Source organism: Peromyscus leucopus, chromosome 19 (assembly GCF_004664715.2).
Source record: "Peromyscus leucopus breed LL Stock chromosome 19, UCI_PerLeu_2.1, whole genome shotgun sequence".
Taxonomy (NCBI): Eukaryota; Metazoa; Chordata; class Mammalia; order Rodentia; family Cricetidae; genus Peromyscus; species Peromyscus leucopus.
In genome coordinates, this window is record NC_051079.1 from 45,190,663 (window position 1) to 45,213,268 (window position 22,606).

Genomic DNA, 22,606 nt, shown 5'->3' on the forward strand with positions numbered 1-22,606 from the left:
ACCGCATCGCGGCTGGAATTACTCTTTGGTTATGCAAATCTAAAACGCTGGCGCCGGGTACCCGAGACCAGCTGGGCGCTCGCCCGCTCCGAATGCGCGAGCGCGCTCACAGGCCCCCGCCGGGAGCCCCCGCCGGGAGCGCGCATGGCCAGCGCGCGCGCGCGCGGGGTCCAACAGGAAAGCCCCCCAGCATCACCCCCGCAGCCAAGAGCGCCGCGGGCCTGGGTACCACGCGCCCTAAGGGAAACCGCCCACAGGCCCGGGCGGCAGCATCTCGCGAGATCTCGCCTGGCTCGCCCCAAGTACTGCGAGTTTAGAACTTAAAAAAAAAAAAAAAACGCAAAAAGCGAAAGGAGTCCGCAGAGCCGGTGCTGCCGGGGGTGGGGGGCGAGCATCAGCGGCGGCGGCTGGCACCGGGGCCCGGGCGGGCGGGCGAGCGGGCGGGCGGGCGCACGGAGGAGAAGGTGGAGCGGGCGGCGGCCGCGGCGGCGGAAGGGGCGGCGGTGCGCAGGTCGGCGGCGCGGAGGCGCGTGCGGCCGCGCCTGCTCGCTGCGCCGCGGAGGCCGGGCGCTCTCCAGGGTCGGCGCGCGAGGCTGGCCCGGCGCAGGGCTCGGGGCGGGCCGAGGGGGCGGGCTGAGCGGCCCCGCCTCCCGCGTGCTGCACCGAGCGCCGCGGCCCCGCCGCGCCTTTAAACCGCGGGCCGGCCGCGCTCGCGGGCACTCGGCGGCTGGCGGCGAGCGTGCCGCGCGCGGGCTAGTGGCAGCAGCGGCAGCGACAGCGGCAGCAGCAGCAGCGGCGCTGCGACTCTCGCATCCGGCTCCTTAAACGGGATCGCGGGGCCAAAGGACCCGAGCCGCGCTGTTGGCAAGCGTTCACCGGCTCGCTCCGCAGGTTTTCCCCCCGAGCGTCGGGCGGCGATGGAGCCCCGGCCCGCGGCGCCCTCGTCTGGCGCACCGAGGCCCGCCCGGGATGGGGACGCGCCGCTGGCTGCCGCCGCCGCCGGGGTGGACCTGCCCGGCACTGCCGTGCCCTCCGGTCGAGAGGATGCTCCGGCTGGGAGTCAGGCCGGCGGGGTGCGCGGAGAGGGAGCGGCGGCGGGGGGCGATGGGCTGGGCAGACCTCTGGGGCCCACCCCCAGCCAGAGCCGCTTCCAGGTGGACCTGGTTTCCGAGAACGCCGGGCGGGCCGCGGCGGCGGCGGCAGCGGCAGCGGCTGCGGCTGCAGCCGGGGCGGCGGACAAGGAGACCCCGGCGGCCGGGAAAGCCGGTGGTGAGAGCGGCACTGCCAAGGGCAGCGAGGAAGCCAAGGGCCGCTTCCGCGTGAACTTCGTGGACCCGGCTGCCTCGTCGTCCGCGGACGATAGCCTGTCGGATGCGGCGGGGGTCGGAGGCGACGGGCCCAACGTGAGCTTCCAGAACGGCGGGGACACGGTGCTGAGCGAAGGCAGCAGCTTGCACTCGGGCGGCGGCAGTGGACACCATCAGCAGTACTACTATGACACCCACACCAACACCTACTACCTGCGCACCTTCGGCCACAACACCATGGACGCGGTGCCCAGGATCGACCACTATCGGCACACGGCCGCGCAACTGGGCGAGAAGCTGCTCCGGCCCAGCCTGGCAGAGCTCCACGATGAGCTGGAAAAGGTGAGCTCGCCCAGACCCTCCTCCCTTCCCATGCCCTGGTGCGTGCTGGCCTCAGGATGCAGCCGCTGACTCTCCCTGGTGAGGTGGCAGCACTGGACCCGAGGAGCGACTCGCTGGCATCTCTGGATTCAGCTGTCAAGTGTGGAATTGCAGCGGAATGTAACTTAATCCTTCAAAAGTTTGCAGCGGGTTAGGCTGGCTACGCGATACAGCAGAGGCAGCACTTAGCAGCCTTTCCATCCAGTTATATGGCTTGTGTGCCCTGTCTTTTTTCACCCCGTCTTGACAGTGTGTCACCTCTCTGAGTTACGCATGTGTTTAGAGCCCAGAGAAAGGAGTGTGGAGGAGGTTTAGAAGAGGTTCTCTCTTGGGACAGGGTGGAGAGAACCTACTACCATCTGGGTCCTTTTTAGATTGTAGTGTATGGCTTATGTATATCCATTAGGGATCCAGAGTGGAAAGGTTGGTGTTTGAAGGAAAATCTTAATAGCATGTATTTGTAGTCTATTAATTATTAAAGCCCAGTTTTTGCAATCTTGAGTATGCAGAGGACTATAGAAATCTTTGGTTCTTTTCTTCCTTTTTTTTCTTTCTTTCTTTCTTTTTTTTTTTTTTAAAGATAGGGTCTCTGTGTATAGCCCTAATTGTCCTAGAGCTTGCTTTATTGCCAGGCTGGCCTTGAACTCACAGAGATCCACCTGCTTTCCAGCGCTAGGATTAATTTGCCAGCATGCCTGGAGACTATAGAAATCTCAGATCTTGGGAAAAGTTGTGCCTGATAAGAGCATCATCCTTTTTGTTTGTTTGTTTGTAATGTAAACTTTTTTGAAAGAGGGCTCCGTCATTGCTGGGTGGTGATAGAGAGATGGCTCAGAAGTGAAGAACACTTGTTGCTCTTGGGGCGAACAGGGAGGGTTCAATTTGCAGCACCCACATCCTGTAACTCCACTTCCAGGGAAATTCTATGCCTTCTGACCTTGATAGGCACCAAGCATGCATGTGGTGTATGTCCAGGCATGCAGGCAAAACATTCATACACATAGAATATTTACAAGAGGGTTGTATTTCTAAAAAATGTCGTGGATGAGTCTTTAGAGAAAAAAAGGAAACACAGGAATTTTATTTTATTTTCTCCCCCTTGAGGATGTCCAGAAAAATAGTCTGGAGTCTTTTTGTGCAAGCCTTTTCCTTTGTAAACAAAAAACCCTTCTCGTACATTCTTACTGGCTTTTCCTTCTGTTTTTTATGGCCTCATAAGGCTTTTATTTCCTCGGGGTTCAGATAATTATTTGAAGATAACATTGATGCTTTTGAGAGCTGATTAATATTTAACTTTTTTATGAGTCGAATTACTTGACATCTGCCTCAGCAAGTCTATAATGGAATTTTATGACTTCAGAGTTGGTACCACACAGGTCGAGAGGATCAGTGTGAAGAAGTTTATGTGATTTGTTTTGACTGTGATGGTTTGATCTCATACATTCGTGTCTTCCAAGATTGCACTTGTCCCAGTGTTTGATAAAGTAACCATCACCGTTTGAAGTAAGTGCGTAGGTCCCAATCCTTACAAGCTTATGGATTGTTTAAAAGACTGGCGTCATTTAGCCTTAGATAATACTACTTCCCTTCTGTTGTTGTATTTTGTCATATCAGAAGCTAAACACTTCCTGAAACATTTATTCACAGTTAGGTGTTTTTTTTTTTTTCCTTCATATCCATTCTTTTTTTCTTTGTAGGCTCAAGTAGAAATGGAGTTGATGAACAATATTTTATTGGAGCATTTTTAGTATTCATAATTTTTATACAAACACATTTCAGATTTATTTCAGTAAAGCCAAATTTAGCAGTATACCTATAAGTTGTAGAATTTAAGTTGAAAGGTGTCACATTTTTGAAAATTTTTGTTGTTTCTCATTTTGTGAGTAATAGTACACTTCAAGTCCCCTAAGGCTGAGTTTGGTTTGTGTGTGGCTTGTAGCTTGGGTTCTGGTGTTTTTGCCCAGTTTAGAGCATCTAAAAAATAGACAGATTATCAGTTATGTGGTAGTTGAAAAAGTCACCTAATCCCTCAACCTCAGCTTCCTCAGCTTTCAAGATTATTGTAAAAATTAAAGAAGAAATGCAACAGATATATTGGACCATGGCTGTGCTAAGTTCTTGGAATATTGCTATTGTGGTTCTTATTTTATCTTGCATTGACTCCTCAAGGTACAAGGCTAAACTTCTCAGATTTCAGTTTTAGACTCTCTTAATTACATCACCAGATGCATAAGTTTATAAAATGCTCGATTCAGAGTTGCAATTGTGCAATGAGTATCGTAATGAATTCTTCAGTTTTATCTTCCATAGCACATGCTAGAGAGATGCTATTCACTGAGGTGGGCCCCGGCCTCTACTCAAATTCCGTATAGTGACCAGAAGTCTTTGATGGTGTTAACTAACTAATTAGCAAATATGAAGATAATTGCAGCAAGTGGGTTAAATACCTGCCATGTTGAATAGTACAGAAAAGCTGCTCAGTGCTGTAGGAGGCGCAGGCAAAGGTGTAACACACATCATGACGACGGGGTTCTCCGTCTAGATCTCCACAAGTTGATCCTCATCCATAGGGATTGACAGAAACTTGAGTGCTGTTAGCCCTTAGTTAATAATGAGACCTAGAATTTCTGTGACGCTCTCGTATTTGATTGTCATATGCTGTGTGTGCTCTGGTGGCCGAGTGCTGTACTATCCATGAAGTGTCTAAGGCAGGTCTAAGGAACGGGTGCTCAGGTTGATGGAGGATGAGAGGGAGATGAGAGGGGAGATGCTCTGCAAACTTCCTGGGAAAAGGACGAGGCCGTCTTTTGGTCCCTGGCCTTTTCAGACTGTTTCCCCAAACATCCAACTGCAGGAGAATAAATAATAATACCCTTGCTGTGTTAGGGGCCCTTCTAGAAAGAAGGCTGGTGGCTTTCCAGTTAGGAACTGTTGGCTGGGTGAGGGTGACTGTTGTCCACAGTGCTCTGGAACTCTGGGATGATGGATGATGAGTGAGGGCAAGTCAGATGCTGTGTCTGCTTGCACAGACATAAAACAAATGAAAGTTATTACTAACATAACAAATAATAGTTTGTTTGTCTTTTCCAGTGCAATGAAAGGAAACATCACCAATCAGGATATAAAAACCCACTTTTAACTGGGCTTTGGGAGGAAATAAATGTGGCATTGAGGCTGAGACCTGAATGATAAGTCGATGGGTAGAATGACATTCCAGAACAAAGACTGTATTTATAAAGGTAGTGAGGAGAAAAGTGCTATGTTCATGTAGCAAACATTGAAGGCCAGAATATTTTACTGTAAATATAGTGGGAAGCTATTGAGGGATTCTGTGTGATAGAGTACACGGTCTCTTTTTTTTGAACACCTTTGCTGTCCCTAGAAGGTGTTCTAAGGTGTGACTGGAAATGAAATCTTAAACTGTTGGCCTGACTTAGAGATTCTAAGGATTTGTACAGAACAGATTAGAAATGAGAAAGACCAACTCCCAGGTTTTGGACTTGAGTAATTGAATAGTGGGCTGGGGTTCTGCTCCCTGACTTGGAAAAGACGGAAAGTGGAATGGATTTGGTGTGATGAAGAGATTTCTAGTTGTATTCTTTGTAAGACACCTTACTCTGAGAGTCACGGAGTGTGGCAGAAAGTTTGTGTGCGTGCGTGCATGCGTGCGTGTAAGTGGATGAAGTACCTTAGTTATGAGTGAACGTTTGGGTTGATCAAGGAACAGAAAGCATGGTCCAGGATTGGGCCTGGAGGTCATCTAAAGTTGTGTTGGGGACCTTTAGTAGCCTGGAAAGCAGTATCCTGGAAGGGCAGAAAAGAGTTTAAAGAAGGCAGACACTAAACTAAGCCAGGCACAGTGGCGCCTGCTGCAGCTCTGGGAGGTTGAGGCAGGAGCACCTTTTGGGGAGAGGCCAGCCATGGCTGTTTAGATGGTTCTAGGCCAGACTGAGTTAAATAGCGAAACTCTCTCAAAGGGGTAGAAGCTCTAAAAATTGATGTTAGGAGTTGATTTTAAAAAACTTGCCCCTCCACCCCCCATCAAAGTATCGATTTCTCCTATAGGAAGAAATAGAAATTGGAGTATGAAAAAGAAGATGGATGTTAAAGGTTTAACACGTGCGATTGGGAGCACAGTTACCAAGTGTGGGGTGGACTCAGCATCAGCATCCTCGTCCTCATCAATCACCATATTTTGTAACTACAGTTAGAACCATAGGAAAGTGTTTGGATGGAGCGGGGCTACCACTGTGATGGCACACATTGTAGTCTGCAAGTGTGTGTCAACCTCAGGTATTGTTCATCGGAAGCCATTTACCTGGGCTGACCTAGGCTCACAGATGAGGCTCTAGGCTAGCTGGCCACTGAGCCCCTGCTCTGGGATTACAAGCATAGGTTTGCACACCTAACTGTTTTACTGACTAAGCCAGACTTCACCCCACCTGTTCTTTTCCTCTTTTAAAAATAACATCACCTTTGCAGTTGTTTTTAGACCCAGGTTTAGAATCATTTTGCTAATGTTATGAAGTCATGGGATGCCATTGCCTTTCTTTCTCATTAATAAAAGAGGAAGGGAGTAAGGAAGCAACAGGATTTTACCACTGAGCTTTTTTTTTTCATTTAATTCCTAAAAAGTCTTTTACACATTTACTAGTAATAAAATGGTCTCATAGAAACTGAAAATGGTTTATTAGCCATTTAAACTATAGAGCTAGACTTTATACTTGCTTCCCTGTCTGATGCTAGAATATTTTCCAGGGTCTTTCTCTGTATCACGTATCTCGGCTATCTCTCAGACCTGTAAGATGCTGGAGCTGCTGGAAAGGAGACTTTGCCATCATCGCTTGAGCCTGTTGACATCCTGAGAATAAGGAGGGAGGATGCTCTGGATGATGCAATTGTTAATTAATCCTTCACCAGAATCAGAGCTTTTGGTCTCATTAATTTTCATACAGTGATTAGGTACTTAGAACAGATCTGTTCACTGGATGTATCAGGGCTGGCAGTTCCTGTCACTTAACAAGGGCTTTAAGTAAAACACTGAACAATTGCAGTATTGCCTCTAACACTGAGCTGCTTCTACACCCTGGTAATTATTTCAGGATATAGCTTGGTTCCTTGAAAGTCAACCTGAAAGAACAAGAATAGGTCACAGCTTGGGTGGTATCTGTGAATAGTTTCCAGATGTGAGTAAAAGTGTGACCCTAATAAACATTTGCATATAGCAAAGTCAGATTTCAGTTTTGCTGGGGCCCCAACTTGCTAAATCCATGTTACTGGCTACTGTAGTCTGGCTTCCGTATTCATTCTCCAAGTAGATGTAGCTAGCAACTGACTACCAAACAAAGATAAATTTGGGAATCTAAAATGAGGCAAAGGAAAAAAAATATGTACATTACTAGTCAAATTTGAGGCAGTATCTATGTATATTTATGGTCATGCCTATCCTGTGAAACTAGAACCTGAGAGATACAAGTTGAATTTCTTGGTTCTCAGATTTGGTATTTTTGCTTGCAGTGACTTTTCCTTGTAGTTTGCATATGTTTGGGAAGTTCATAATACCAGTTGAGTTAGTTCCTTGCTGAGTGACATGGGCATACATTCAGTTATCCACCAAATCCTTACTGAACATCAGCAGCATCACTGTTCTAAGTGTGGGGGATATAGCAGCCAGTAAGCAAAATAAAGTCACAGGACTTTCTAGTTGCAGGAGACAATATGCAAATAGGTCAGATATACTACTGTGAAGGAACTAAAGCAGGAAGAGAAATTGGTGGCCTAGTTGCCCTTTTAGAGTAGTTGGGGGGAGGTCTTAATTAATAAAAGACACTAGCCAAGAGGAAAGGGATCACCCCATGCAAATACCAGGATGACTGCTCTAGACTCAGAAATGGCAGGTGTCTGAGACTGAGGTGGGAATGTGATGGTGTGACTTAGAGACCAGGGAGGTCAAGACTGCCGTGAGAAGACAGTGACAGAAGAAGTTAGAGGTTGGTGTTGAACCCTGTGGAACGTGACAGAGACTTGGGGTTTTACTCTGAGTAGCATAGTGGAGACATTGGGGGGGCTTTGAGCTCAGCTTTGATGGGATTACACTTAGGACTTAAAACTATGACTGATTACCATGTGGAGAATATGCTATAGGGCTTAAGGGTGGGACTCAGGACAGCAGAAGCCGAACATGATTTTACAAAGGTGAGCTGTTCGGTAGAACAGAGGTTCAGATGCAAGTGTGTTTTTTTTAAGATTTATTTATTATGTATACAGTGTTCTGCTTGCCTGCCAGAAGAGGGTGTCAGATCTTATTTACAGATGGTTGTGAGCTACCATGTGGTTGCTGGGAATTGAACTCAGGACCTCTGCAAGAACAGTCAGTGCTCTTAACCACTGAGCTATCTCTCCAGCCCCCAGATGCAAGTGTTATTAAGGGAGGATTATAGGGCCTTTGCTGGAGTTTGGATGAAATGTATATGGAAAGAGAAACATTATGGTTTTTAGAATGGAATTACTATTTATGGAGGCAGGCAAGCACTGGGAAGAGCAGGGCTAGGTGGATTCAGATGGATATATAATTCTGTAAATCTGTTCTACAGTGGGGCAAATCCTAGAAAATGGCAGCTACTAATTAATTAGAACTTGAACAGTTTCACATTGTAGCTGTTTGTAAGACTTTCCACCTCTGAAGAAAAGGCACTGAGGTTCTAAGGTGTGTACCATGCATGGGACTAGTGGTACTTGCTCTACTAGGTATAGTGAATTATTCAGCTGAAATAGAGGAATCTTGAGAGAATACTTCCCTTGCCTTTGTCATGGTCAGATCAATGGTAAATCAACAATGCATTGCTGCACTCTTCGTTTTTAACATACAGCTTTATAAAAACTGAGGCCAGAATAACTCCGTTTAGAAATGCGTTCTTCCATTTAACGTTACATCCCTTCCTTGAGAACTTTGTGTCATAGGAGCAAGCTACCAACACATACTGTTTTCATTTAAGATGGCTTTCATCCACACTTGATAGTTTTGCAGATGTAGCCTTGGTGGAGAGGTTCTCTCTTAGCCCTTTGAGGACACTCTTCCAGTGTCTCTGGCCTTCATTGTTGCTGGGAAGAAGTCAGCCAACAGCAGAGGATGGGAAACATCTCTAGGACTGAAGGTTTTCTCATGACCTTTAACCTCCCGCAGTTTGTAGTGACGGGTACTTTCCTCTGTGTGTGTCTTTTCTAGGTTTTTTAGTTTCTTGCATCTGTAAATTAGTTATTTTATCTATTTTCTCTTTTCTGTCATCTCCACTCTGACCTGAAGTCCATTCAGTGAATTTATCATTTCAAATATTGTGCTTTTCTTTAAAATATACCAACATCTAGGATTTCTGAAGTTTCCAATGAAGCTTTCATTTCTCTTTTGGATGCTGTGGGTAATCAGATTTACCTTTGACTTCTTTTATAGTCATTTTGAAGTGTTTGTGTCCTGAAAAGAACATTTGGTTCCTGCCACAAACACTTGAATGGGGAACATTTTCTCGTTTGTACATCTACTAATTTGAGGAGATAATACATTGTGGTGACCTTGAATTGTTATTTTTAATATTTTTAATATTCTGGAATCGATTTCCCTTTTCTTTGTTGAGACAGTGTCTCACTGTGTATTTTACACTGGCCTGGGATGTATTATGCCGCGCAGGCTAGGCTTACAGGTGTGTTCCGCCTTGCTGGGCACAGACTGCAGTAACTGCTATCTCTGTTCTATACCTGCCTCTGCCAACAGCTGTTGTTTGGCCCCCGGCCAGCTCAGATATGGGGACCTACCCTTACTGTTATTCTTCTTTTTCTAGAAATTCAAGTGAATTTCCCAGTTCCTCTGCTGATTTGGGGCTCTGTTCTGTTATTTCAGACTGGCGTGGCTTCTCTGTTACCAGTGTAAGCCACAGCCAGTTTGAGAAGATGAGTGGAAAAGAAGCAGACTCCTGCTTTCTCTAGTGCAGGTCCATAGGTCTGTTTCCGTCTGGTCTGTACTGTCTTCCTCTTTCTCTGGGTTCTTGTCTGTGAACAAGTGGGCAGTTCTTGACCATTGGTTAAATCTGGATCATCCCACTTAATACATCTTCAGAAAAAGGATAAGTCATCTCTGACTCTGAGTTCTGAACTGAAAATGGGAGAGATGGCAGAAGATAGCATCCAATCCTGAGAGAATCCCATGGCACACCCAGTGCAGTCTGTCCACTCCTGGGTTTCCATGCAGATTGCTTTTCAGTGTTGACTTGGTTCTGATCTGCTTGTTAGGTTTCTCCAGGTTCTTCTTAATTTTGGGCTTTAGAAATAAAAGTTGCACAGGGCTACTGCTTCTTGTTAACAGAAGGTGTATGTTTCCTGGGAATTTTATTTAAAAATATTTCAAGCTCTTTGTTGACATTCGCTAGTTGTGTGGGATTTGAAGTAACGCCTGTGTTATTATTTGTGAAACATTCTTTTGTAACTCAGTCTTGAAGTTTTGGTAAAGAACATGCAGAGCTAGTTCTAGTACTGAATTCTTTGACTTGGGTCAGCAGTTCTGACTTGGTTCATTGTGAAGTCACATGGTCACACTGACCACTTTTATCTGTGGCACTTGAGTTTTGAGCTTGCATTAATGCCACTGGATATTAATAGAGCATTGTTAACTGAAGCAAATTGGATTTGTGTAAAACAATACTTTGTTTTGAAAGCGTAGTCTGTGTGGGGAGCATTACACTGAATACACCAATCACCGACGGCACGGATAGGAAGTCTTGGTGGCTTTGGGATGATACAATTAGCTAGTACTTGCTAAAAAAATCAGAACAATGATTAGATAAGCCCTTCACTTTGGCATCTAAGTTTGCATATATTATATATATATATATATATATGCTACATATACATGCATATATACAATATTTTATATTTTAAATGCTAAGTAAGCTGTTTTAATGTAACATTTTGGCTTAGACTTAGCAGCTGCTATTAAATGGCATGAGAACTATTGCTGTTTTAAGGATTTTTATCAGTATTTTAACTCAGAATTATTTTTAAGATTTAAATAGCTTTTTGATGAACATTCACATTTTTAATATATTAGTTTGGATTTATTTAAAGCAATAATAACCCAGTACTCAGAGGCTGTGAGTTCAAGGCCAGCCCAAGCTTTCATGATGAAATCCTGAGACACAACTTGAAAATAATAACAGCTTTTCCCTCTTGAAGTTATTTTTTTAGTTGGTATGAGAGCTTTTATGTTGTATAAAATCATCACATTTTTCATTTTGTCTTTTCAAACAACTTGTGATAGGTATCCCATCTCACAGGTGTGGAGACCAAACTCAGGGTTAATTGTAGAGGTCATGAGTAGCAGCGCTAGGATTTGAACAGAGCTGACTGGAGAGTTAACCTTTTCACTTCAGGGTATTATTTCAAGGTATCATTTAGAGAACAGATTTACCATAAAAGCTTAATGTGGGCTTAACTCTATTTTAGTTAAAATGACAGGAAAAGTGTCTGTTTCAGACATTCTGGGAGAGTTGAGGTGAGTGCGTGGATCATAAAATCTGAATACTGTCCTTAAAGAGGACTGCTGCATATGATGTATGCCATGAAGGAGCTACAAAAGCATCTGTAGGGTGGGACTGACCCAGTCAGTGAGGCTGGGTTTACTCTAGGGTTTGGGTTGCGAAAGTGCTAGGTCCCTTTAAGATAAATTGTAAGCAGGGAAGTTCAAGCTGAAAGTCCCTTAGGAGAAATAGTTTAAAACCAACTTTTCAGGTTGGGAGTGGTGGCCTGGGCCTTTAATCCCTGCACTCCAGACACGGACACATGCACAGCTCGGAGTTCAAGGCCAGCCCACTGTACCTAGTGAGACTACTTCTCGTTAAACAAACAAAAACCTAACTTTTCAGCTAAAGTAAAATTGCATCAGTTAAGTATTTGATTTGAACTTGCAATAATTTTTAATTTGAAACATAAGAATTGGCAGGGGAGGAGTGTCTAAGAAAATTAGAAATTAGAGCTGCCTTGGGTTCGAAAAATATGAGGACTTTCTTTGCTTTGTAAATGTTGTGTGTGTGTGTGATTTTATGTTCACTTCTGCTTGTCTCACTGGGCAGTAAACTCTGAAGACACTGAAAAAAATTCAAAGTCATGGTTTTGTAGGCTTGACTAGAGAAAGTCTCAAAGTTAATATTTCCCTTCATTCCTAAAAAGAAAGTGTGTGTGCTCAATAGAAAAAGTGAGAATTTCCCTCCTGTTAGCAGTCTAATGTTTATCTTTAATCATGTCAGATATTATTTATTTAAAAAATTGACAAATTCAAAGAATTCAATATGGATACTTTATTTTCCCAGCCTTCTGGGAAAGGCACGGACACGTTGGGCCCTGGGGCCAGGCTTGTGATGGGAAAGTGTGCGAGAGACTAGGAATACAGTGTGACCAGGAACAGTGATTGGAAGGAGGTAGCAGGTTTGAGTGGCTCGTTACAGCCCAGACACTGAATGACCGGCCAGTTGAACTGACCTCCACCTACCAAAATAGCCTCCACATAAACTTGGAAAGTTAACGCACACACCTGTTTCCTGCTACACTTTTGATGTCCCTTCCTGAATGGAATACATCTGGACAGATAACAGTTCCATCTCTGAAGGTGCTGGGATGCAGCTGTCTGCAGTCATTGTGTCTTGTTGCTTAGTGGTAACACAACAGCAACAACAAAAACTGTCTGTGTCTTGCTGTGTGAGGCACAGAAGATCTAGTGTTTACCACAGGAAACCTGAGGTGCTTTGGGTTGGAGTCTCTGCCAGAGTCTGCTCCCCAGATTTGGAAGAGCCAGATTATTCCTCAGCCTAGAAACCAGCTTTTACCACTGTTGAAGTCTTGGAACACTAATGGAGAAAGCCGCTGATTCCCACTGTCCTTTCCAGGAGCTTGGTGGATGGAGGCTGTAGTGGAGGACTTGAGAAACAGATGGGGTTGTGTAGAGCTGGGAAGCCAGCACGGTTCACTACTTTTCCATCTTGTTCTTACTTGGTGCACGAGTTGTAACTTGTGATATCATTTAAAGCTTAACTCAAGAAAGGATCATTTTGTTTTATTTATGTGTATTCCTCTTTACTGTTAGAGTTTTTTTGTTTTGTTTTGTTTTTTGGTGATTTACAGTTGCCTGAAGTGTTTATCATTCAGATAGTTTGATCTCCAGAATAATCTGCAAAGGGATAACCTGAATAAGGGTATGGTTTTGACTTCGAAATTTCTTTTTTTCCTCCATTATAGGTACTATCCTGTATTCATCCATCTCCTGAGTGTTCTGTTCTCCATTTTTGTCTCTGTTCAAGTTTCTTTGCTGCCTCTTTAAGTTACTGTTTATAAACTTTGATTTACCATATAAAAGGGCATCAATAAAATTGTGACCAAAATTGAGACTTATTTCATGGATAAAGCATGAGAAAGGCGTTCAGTGTAATAATTCCCTTGTCATCTTTTATTAGGGGAAGGGGGTATTGAATATATCTGTCATGTCAGGACAATGCACCATATGCTTCCCAGTATATATAATTTTGACTTAGTGAAAAACTAAAAACCTTCTATATCCAACTTCCTTACCAGTATTTTTCATCTCTAATAAACAGCCATCCTTATGTATTTGCTCAATGAATGCCCTTTATGGCCTCCCTACTCACTATGGAAAGTGATACATTAGTTTACGGTTCATTTTTCATAGAGGATGCTGAAAGGAAAACTTGTTCCTCTTAAATAAGTATCTCTTTGCCTAAAAGCAGGCTTGTTTGTTGTCCACAAAACTGATCAAGGATTGATCATTGTGTATTTCGGCTGTGGTCATCTGCGAGCGGAGGGGAGAGTACTGGGTGTCCTGCTTTTGATCCTCCTCATTAGATGAGCCAGAGCTTCTAAGCAGGCATAGCATGAGCAGAACTGACCAGCGCCAGTACCTGTAGTCCAGGAAGCTGCTTCTTCGCTCACATAGGGTCAGCTGGGTAAACTTTCTCCTTCTGAAGAGTTGCCAGGGATTGAAAAGGCAGGTCACCTAAGGACAATTCTCCCACTGATTGCTGACTAAAAAAAATACCAAAGTCTAGCTATAGATTTGACTTAAAAACTGTCACACATGAAATATGACATTAACACTTCAATTATAGTTTTATAATCATGATGTGTCAGCTCAGTGGCCAAAATAGACAACTCACCTGCTTTATATATGCCTGTGTATTAGCTAGAGAGCCCACAGCCTTCCAGGATATGGTGTTGGTGGACAGGAATTATCTCCATTTAGATGAGGAAACCAGTTCTCCGAGAGGGGTTGTAATATGAAAAGTAAAGTGGGGGTATTACTGAAAAAAAGGCATGTAGTTTATTGTTGACAGAGCTAAATATTTACTGGAGGCTACATTGAATATGGAAAGGGTCCTAGTGAGTAGAAGGCTATTGAAAAAAAAAAGCTAGTCTCTATTGGAAAAAAAAAAAAATCACACTTTTAAGCAGGCTGGGAGGTACCTAGCATAGAGACTGATAGTGTGTTAATATCTGTGTGCCCAATGAATGAGTGAGTGAGAGGGTATGGTTATTATTTATGCCCAGAAACTGCTTTTGCAAGTGCAAAATCTGCACAGGGTGGAAGAACCTGAGTTACTGGGACTGACTCTTGTTGCACATTGGCACCATTAAGGGACTGGCCCTTTCCCTGCTTAAGAGGTATTGATATTCAGGTGGCTTTAAATTACTCTGGAGATAATGCTGTGGTAGCTTCCCGAGCCCCAGAGAGACACTTGGATACAGCTTCGCCCCACTGTTCTTTAAGACAACCCTAACATCCTCTTCCTAAGTTACAAAAGTATATAGTTTATTATCTTTGCCTAAAGTCACCAAGTATACTTTGTACAAAAAGCACAATAAATTTGTACTAAAAATGAATCTATGCTAATAAACATTGCCTGAAATCTGATTTAATAGTGTTCCCACTGTACTAAGGGGCTGTTCTCCTCAGTCTTAATGCCTTCCCTGGTGCAGGGAGGGGGCATGAGACAGAAATAGTTTTGGTGGATGAACGTGGTTATACATTTCTATAATCCAGCACATGGGAGGCTTCAGTAGAGGGATGGTTGAGTTTGACCATTTGAACTTGACGACCAGAGTCCCCCTTCCAACCAGGCACGGTGACATGTCTGTGATACTCATGCTCCTTAAACAGGTGAGATGGGAGGCAGAGGCAGTCCCTGGAGGCTTGTGAGCCAGCTGGGTGCTTCCTGTGAAGTAGCAAACAAAGGGACCCTGTCTCAAGGCAGAAGCTAGGGACCAGCATCCAGATACCCCAGTTTGTCCTCTGACTTTTGTCCATGGTTGAAGGGGAGCTTTGAATCCTCAAGAAAAACAAAAGACAGCACCCAGTCTATAAAAAATTCTTCCTTTTTCTACTTCCCACAAAGAAATAATAACCATGGGAGCTAGAATTCTTCCATTCTCGTATTTTCTCTGTCCTTAGAAAAACACTCACCTGCCCATGTTTTCTGTTTGTCTCTGTTTCCATACAGTCACCCACTGACATCCCTGGCCCCTCTTCTAAGTGCCATTCATGAATTTGAAGCTGCCTGATCTACTCTCTTGTTTCCTGGTCCCTCCTTCTACACACTCCATTTGTATCTTTTCCAATGTCCCTTTAGACAGAATCTTGCTTTGTAGCCCAGGCTGGACTTACATTAATAATCTTCCTGTAACCTGAGTACTAGAATTACAGGCATGCTGACATATTCTTTTTTAGTTTTTAGTTTAATATGATTCATTAGTAGGTCTGTTTCTTTTATGAGGAATCCTTCCTGTTACAGTAGGTGTAACTTATGTATGTCTTCCATTATTTCCTGTCTCTCCCTCTCTTCTGAGTTTATTTCCATTGCAACCCCAAACTCAGAATCACAGTGCTACTTCTTTGAGAGCTTTATTTCCTAGAATAATGCTAAATTAATTTTGTCTACCTCATTAATATTCCACTAAATAGTTTTACTTTTACTTACTATTGTGGAAAAAGTAGTAAGTATTGAACATTGTTAATTTTGTACCTTTGTCTTTGCCTAAATACGTAAATTTGTATTTGAATTTTTATTTGTTAGGTTTTTATGTAAATTTTTTGAGGTGGATAGAGTGTCATTCTTGAGAGTTTCCTTGTTCTTGGAAACCCATACATTAGACAACTGTAAGCTGAGGATGTTGCTCAGTAGTAGTAGAGTTGGATACCCAATATCACCAAAATAAACTCTGGTTTCTTTTTATTTCAGGAAATTTAGTTCCAACCCCAGTTTCATCACACTTAAGTCCATTTATTCAGCCACAAATAGCACACTTATTTGATTAACTTTTGATGTTTGGTTGCAACATCAAACATTAGGGTTGGTCTTCTAGCCTTGGGGGAGCTCATTGTACATGTCTCAGACTCATAGCAACCTTCCCATGTCATCTTAATGAATGCTGAGGTTATAGGTATGCACCATTGCATCAAGTTTTAGATGTATTTTGGAGATTAATAATAAAACTTTTTAAAGGAGATTTGCTAGAGGATGACTGCAAAGGTAATTTTTTGTTTTCTGTGATCAAATCATTAGTTTTCTAAAGTAATATTTCATATAAACTAGAAAATACTTGCTTCTTGAACGGTCATCCACAGTGTTCACACTATGGTACAAACAAGTGTAATTGCCAGCTCTTCAGCTTTGATCTGAAATTCTGATAAGCACCCACAGCAAAAATTTTAGGATGCCTGCATACTTTTGCATTGTTCAGAAGACACCCACATTGCTGTTTAGCCTTGGGAAAAGTAGCTGATTAGGGACATACATATTCAGTTTCTTATAACAGAGATGGAATGAGATGCCTTTTCTGGGTATATCATAGACTTTCTATTGCAGTGTGAAAACTAAGGATTTTTTGCTTAAAGATTAATACGTTGACAGGCTTGTTTCTCCTTGTGGGTTTATCTGACTAATTGAGCAGCTGAGTGGATTGGTGAAATCTGGATGAAGAGTCTCTGTTTACTGTTTGGAATCAGCATTGACCCTCTGCTGTGTAGGAAACATTGAACAGTGGGGTAAAGCCTGACTGGGGTTGTGATGCCCTGACATCTGGTCATGTTGAAGAAAAAGCTATTTCTACACATTTCTGTTAAGGTTAATGACTGCTTGTTGCCATGTTTACACCAGCTTCTACATAAAGAGGAGAACAATAATAGGCAAGTGAAGATTGGATGAGAATCAATTTGGCTCTGGTTACACATAACTTTCCATAACTCTTTTCTTTTAATTATAATATTCAGAAGTTCAGATGTTGAAGCACTAAAATCAGTTTTAAAAATTGGACTTTGTACATATAAAGATTTAGTGCTCAAAATATAGCTGTGCTTTATTCCCTGGTGGTGAGAGTATGGATTAAGAACCATGGTGATGGTGGGAAGGACGTATCTTTAGACTTAGAGCGTCTATCTTCCTTGCCATTTTCTTCTATCCTTCGTGTTTTCATTAAGTCTTTGTAATACTAGTTTGGAGATGTCATACCTTGTGTCCCAATAAGGACTGAACAGGTAGTGAGAACTATTGAGAACAGAAAGTAGAGAATAAAAAAAATAGAGTTACAGAATTAGACATGAAACTTTACCTAAGAAAGACAGAATAATATGGAGAAAGCACTGTGGTCTGTGCAGAAGTCATTAGAACCGAATGACTAAGAACATGTAGAGTCAGTATAGAGATGGGGTGTTGAATGAATCTTAGGAAATTCGGGAATCTTCTGTATTGGTTGATGTGGTAGTACACACCTTTAATCCCAGCACTCAGGAGACAGAAGCAGATGGACCTCTGAGTTCTGGCCTTGAACTCACAGTCCTTAGTGTCCTGAGAGTGTTGGGATTACAGGCCCATCTTACCATATGCCTAGCAACAGCTCTGAATTTATTGACCCATCTAGATTAAACCTGGCAGGCAGTAGTCACTGCATACTTCAGATACCACCAGAGTATAAAAACATTATCCTTTTCATTATTAGTTCAGACTGGATTGTGCTGTGTTGCCTTATTGGTGTCCAGATTTTGAACTCAAACAATCAGTCTCTGCCTTCTGAGTCTCAGAGTATAAGTTTGTACCACTAGGCCCATTTAAAAAGTTGGGATCATTAAAATGGGTTTATGTCAGAGTGACACCTAGTTTTAGGTTTCCTTTACTTTATTGCTTTGATTTTTTTTTTCCCTAAGGAAAAATATTAAGGGACTTATTTTTATATTGAAATACTTTAGTCAGGTTATTTAGAAAGAAAGACTTATTTATTAGCTCACAGTTGTTAGTGCTGAAAGCCCACATGGCATGTTGTAGGCCTTGGTCAGGGCTTCCCCTTGACTGTGCCACCTAATAGTGCAATCCAGTAGAAGAGCATGTACAAGTGAGAGCATTACATCACCCGCATCCACATCCAGGAGACATGCTTGCAGGGTGGCTTCCCTGGTGATGCAGAGACCTTGAACTAGGCCTCTCTTTTTGTGGTTTCACACCCCCAGTACCACTATACTGGGGACCAAACTCCCAATTCATGAAGCTATATAGGAAATAAACTGTGTAAATTATTACATTTCATTCTTGGAAGTTTTTGTCCTCCTAAGTATGGTTAACCATCTTTCATCATGTTTGTTTGTATCAAGTAATTTAAGATGATCTAATTCTTAATTTGCATTCATATTTCTTTCTGTAACCAGGAGCCTTTTGAGGATGGCTTTGCAAATGGAGAAGAAAGTACTCCAACCAGGGATGCTGTGGTTACCTATACTGCCGAAAGTAAAGGAGTTGTAAAGTTTGGATGGATCAAGGGCGTATTAGTATGTATGCATAGATTCTATATGATGGTTATAGTCCTGACTAGAAAACCTAGCTGATGTTCTCAAGATAATTACTGTTTTTCTGCTTTTAACTATTTGTGAGTACTATGGGGACTCAGTTAATGACTTGTATGTTCTTTCTTTTGTGACATTATATTCATTAGGGAAGAAATGTTTATTATTATACACATCGTCTTGATAAAATTGGAAACTCACAAATTTTTATTTTTGGTAGAGAGGTCCTTTCTATATAGCCCCGGTTGGCCTAGAACTTCCAAAGTACACCTGGCTGGCCTTGATCTTGTCATTGTTTTACATCTGCCTCCCTAGTGCTGAATCAGTTGTAACAATACCCAAAGAGGAACACAGAATAAAAAATTAATATATGCCCAAGTTGTAGCAGTATCATATTTAGTTTAAAGTTTTCAAAAATGGTGTGATCCATTGACATTTGTGTTGGTATCCATACAATACTTAACTCTGCCTTAACCATTCATGACCGATGTTATGAATGCACAGGCAAAACTTATATGATAAAGACAGATTGTAACTTTGTTTAGAAGTCTTAGCCAGGTGTGATGGCACAGGTCTTTAGTTCCAGCACTCAGGAGGCAGAGGCAGGTGGATCTTGGAGTTCAAGGCCAGCCTACACTCTGTAGTGAGTTCCAGAATAGCCAGGCCTACACAGAAAAACTCTGTCTTCAAAAAACCAAAAGGACTCAAAGTCTTAAAAATAATCTGCTGTTGTGTTTCTGGCACTCCTGGTGAGCACATTTACTTTCAAACATACTTATATGGTACTTATTTACCTCAGATAATGTAAGCTCCCAGGAAGCCCCTTGGACAAACTTCAGGAAAAGGAGATAGATTTCAAAGTGCTTCCATAGTTTCAAGCACATTTTTATCTTTTGGCTTGTTTAATTTTTATTGCTGTATCATTTTAATTACATTTCTTTATCTGTGATGTGACCTCTTTTTCCCTCCTAGGTACGTTGTATGTTGAACATTTGGGGTGTGATGCTCTTTATTAGATTGTCGTGGATTGTGGGTCAAGCTGGAATAGGTAAGTGACGTTTTACACCCCTTGATCTATGTGTTAGAATACCCGTGTCTTTCTGCAGGTGCTGACTAAGCTGTGTTGTCTTCATTATATAGATTGCTACTGTAATTGACTTCCGTAATTTTGACTTTATTTCTCAAAAATGAGATTAGCATTAGGTAATTTATGGCCTATATCTTAGTTACTAAACCTATTTCTGTAAAGAAATGCCATGACCAAAGCCACTGGTAAAAGAAAGCATGTAATTGAGGGCTTGCCTACAGTTTCAGAGAGAGCCTGTGGTCGTCATAGTGGGCAGCAGCATGGCAGCAGGCAGGGCGGGCTGACACTGGAGCAGTAGCCGAGAGAACTCACCTCTGACCCACAAGCAGGAGGCAGAGAGAGAGAGCCTGGGCCTGGGGTGGGCTTTTACACCTCCTCTAAGAAGCCCACACTTCTAACCCTTCCCAAACAGTTCACCAACTAGAAACCAAATATTCAACTACGTGAGCATCGGGGGGCCATTCTCATTCAAAACACCACAGTCCAGTTCAGTGCTGAGCCCTGCTAGTTCTAGGTAATGGCAGGTTTAGGAGGATATGGTTCTTAGCTTCTTTCTCTTCCTTCAAGGTCTCTCCGTCCTTGTAATAGCGATGGCCACTGTCGTGACGACGATCACGGGACTGTCTACTTCAGCAATAGCCACCAATGGCTTCGTAAGAGGAGGTGAGCCCGGCTGGCACAGGCCCTGTATGAAGGACACGGTCATGCCTTTGAAGTTACCGTAGCTGCTTCTGCCTAGAACCTTTCCTGTCTACAAATGGAATCTGTGCTCCTGAGAGCTTGAGTCCTGTTGATTGTGCCCTCAGATAATCTGCATCTCAGTCCCGTCACTCAGACCTGCATTCCTGCATTGCACAGACCAGGCTCTTCCCGTGTACAGCTGAATACAGACTGAAAGAGTAGACAACCACCACAGGCACCTTTAAGATGAACACTGTAGATTTTATTTGAGCTTACCTCTGAAATGAGTATGCATTCGCCTATTCTGTGGTTCGGTGAACTGTATTTGACTTGTACTTCAGTCAATCAGAAAATTGTTGATCACCTTGTGGCACGTGCTGGGTTTGCAACAGTGTCAGGCAAGATCCAGTTTTCTAAGGACGTAAGATCATACAATAATAGTCATTGCTGGAAATCTAAGGGCTGGGAGTGATACCGTGGTTTTGACATATATTATCTTGATGAATGCCACATTGCTGTTTATTACTTTCATCTTTTGTATGACTAATGAGACCAGAAATGAAACAATCATAGTCATGTTTTATTAAAAATTGAAACTTGATGGAGATTATGCAGCTTGGTCTCAAATGTCTAAAAAAATTTTTTTTCTGAAATAATTGAAAGCCTCCTCATTTTTGTATCGGTAAAGCCAAAACATTGAAATTGAGGAAATCTTAACATTTTCTTATATGTGACTAAAAACACTCTTAGTAAAATCATGCTATCATTGGAGGTCAAGTTTTTTGTCTTTAAATCCACTAACTATGGATCACTAGTATTACCAAGCAAGAAACTCCGTAGTTTGGCTGGGCGGTGGTGGCGCACGCCTTTAATCCCAGCACTCAGGAGGCAGAGGCAGGCGGATCTCTGTGAGTTCGAGGCCAGCCTGGACTACCAAGTGAGTCCCAGGAAAGGCTCAAAGCTACACAGAGAAACCCTGTCTCGAAAAACCAAAAAAAAAAAAAAAAAAAAAGAAAGAAAAGAAACTCCATAGTTCTTTCCTGTGATAGATAAATTCCTTCATATTATAACTTTCAGGTCAATGAAGTATTTGTAGAAGCTAAAAAGGTAGTTCTGAAATTCCTGTTTTATTAATGCAGTTTTTGCTACAATACTTCCTGTAAACATGAGCAGCTCAGATACGAGTCTTAGGGGTATTTCTTTCTGAAAATACACTCACCCACTTGGCTGAACCTGCTTTGTGAATTCCTTGGTGTCATGAACAGAATTGTTGCAATTTAAAAGCCTAACCTTCCTTTCTTTCTCTTAGGGGGAGCATATTACTTGATCTCTAGAAGTCTGGGGCCCGAGTTCGGCGGCGCCATTGGCTTGATCTTTGCCTTTGCCAATGCAGTGGCGGTTGCTATGTATGTGGTTGGGTTTGCAGAAACGGTGGTGGAGCTGCTTAAGGTAATGGACCTCGTCATTCACTTGTCAAGTCTTCCTGACAGGATACACACACACACACACACACACACACACACATCTTAACCTGTATGTGAACTTCAAAAAATGCTACCAACATGATTAAATCTTACAACTAATGTTGCTTATGGAGTAGGAACTGTGTGGTTTTGATAATAGCATGAAGGTTTGTTCTCTTTCCCTTTTGTATCATAAAAGACCATTAAAACGAGTTCATTAATCACACCAAACATAGAATACATTTCTATTGTGCCACTTTATAAAACCTAACAGTACCAGCCAGATTATAATTTGCTTGGTTAGTAATTCTTGTTTTTGACTTATTGGGTCCATATCAGATATACCAGTATTTGTAATTTAATAAGACATTAGATATATAAGGTAACTGAATGACAATTAATAGTAATTAGGTTTTTTTTCCTTGATTTTGAGACAGGGTCTTGCTTGTGGCTAGCTGGGAACTTGTAGTATAAATTTTGAAATTTTGATAGTCCTTCTGCCTCTGACTCCCAAGTTTTGGGAACACAGGCATGCACCACCATACTTATCTCTGTCCATTCCTTTAATAAGCATTGATTGAATGTCTATATCTAAGGAGCTGTTCATTGTATTTCTCTTGTGTAGGAACATTCCATACTTATGATAGATGAAATCAATGATATCCGAATTATTGGAGCCATTACAGTAGTGATTCTTCTGGGTATTTCAGTAGCTGGAATGGAGTGGGAAGCAAAGGTAAGTCGTGACAGAGCATCTACAACGTTTAGTCCACAACCCCAATCTTAGGGGAAACTAAACAGACTTTCAGAA

At 42.6% G+C, this 22,606-nt stretch overlaps 1 protein-coding gene across 2 annotated transcripts in view; it reads left to right on the plus strand.

Moving 5' to 3' along the window:
- Window positions 1–727: 727 nt before the first annotated feature.
- The window catches only part of Slc12a2 (solute carrier family 12 member 2), a 74,455-nt gene continuing 52,576 nt past the window's right edge, over window positions 728–22,606 (plus strand). For both annotated transcript variants that reach the window (XM_028891613.2, XM_028891614.2), the window contains exons 1-6: window positions 728–1,649; window positions 18,430–18,549; window positions 19,537–19,612; window positions 20,219–20,314; window positions 21,642–21,781; window positions 22,421–22,531. In XM_028891613.2, coding sequence (XP_028747446.1) covers window positions 918–1,649; window positions 18,430–18,549; window positions 19,537–19,612; window positions 20,219–20,314; window positions 21,642–21,781; window positions 22,421–22,531 — 1,275 coding nt within the window. In that variant the 5' untranslated portion in view covers window positions 728–917. The remainder of the gene's footprint in view (window positions 1,650–18,429; window positions 18,550–19,536; window positions 19,613–20,218; window positions 20,315–21,641; window positions 21,782–22,420; window positions 22,532–22,606) is intronic.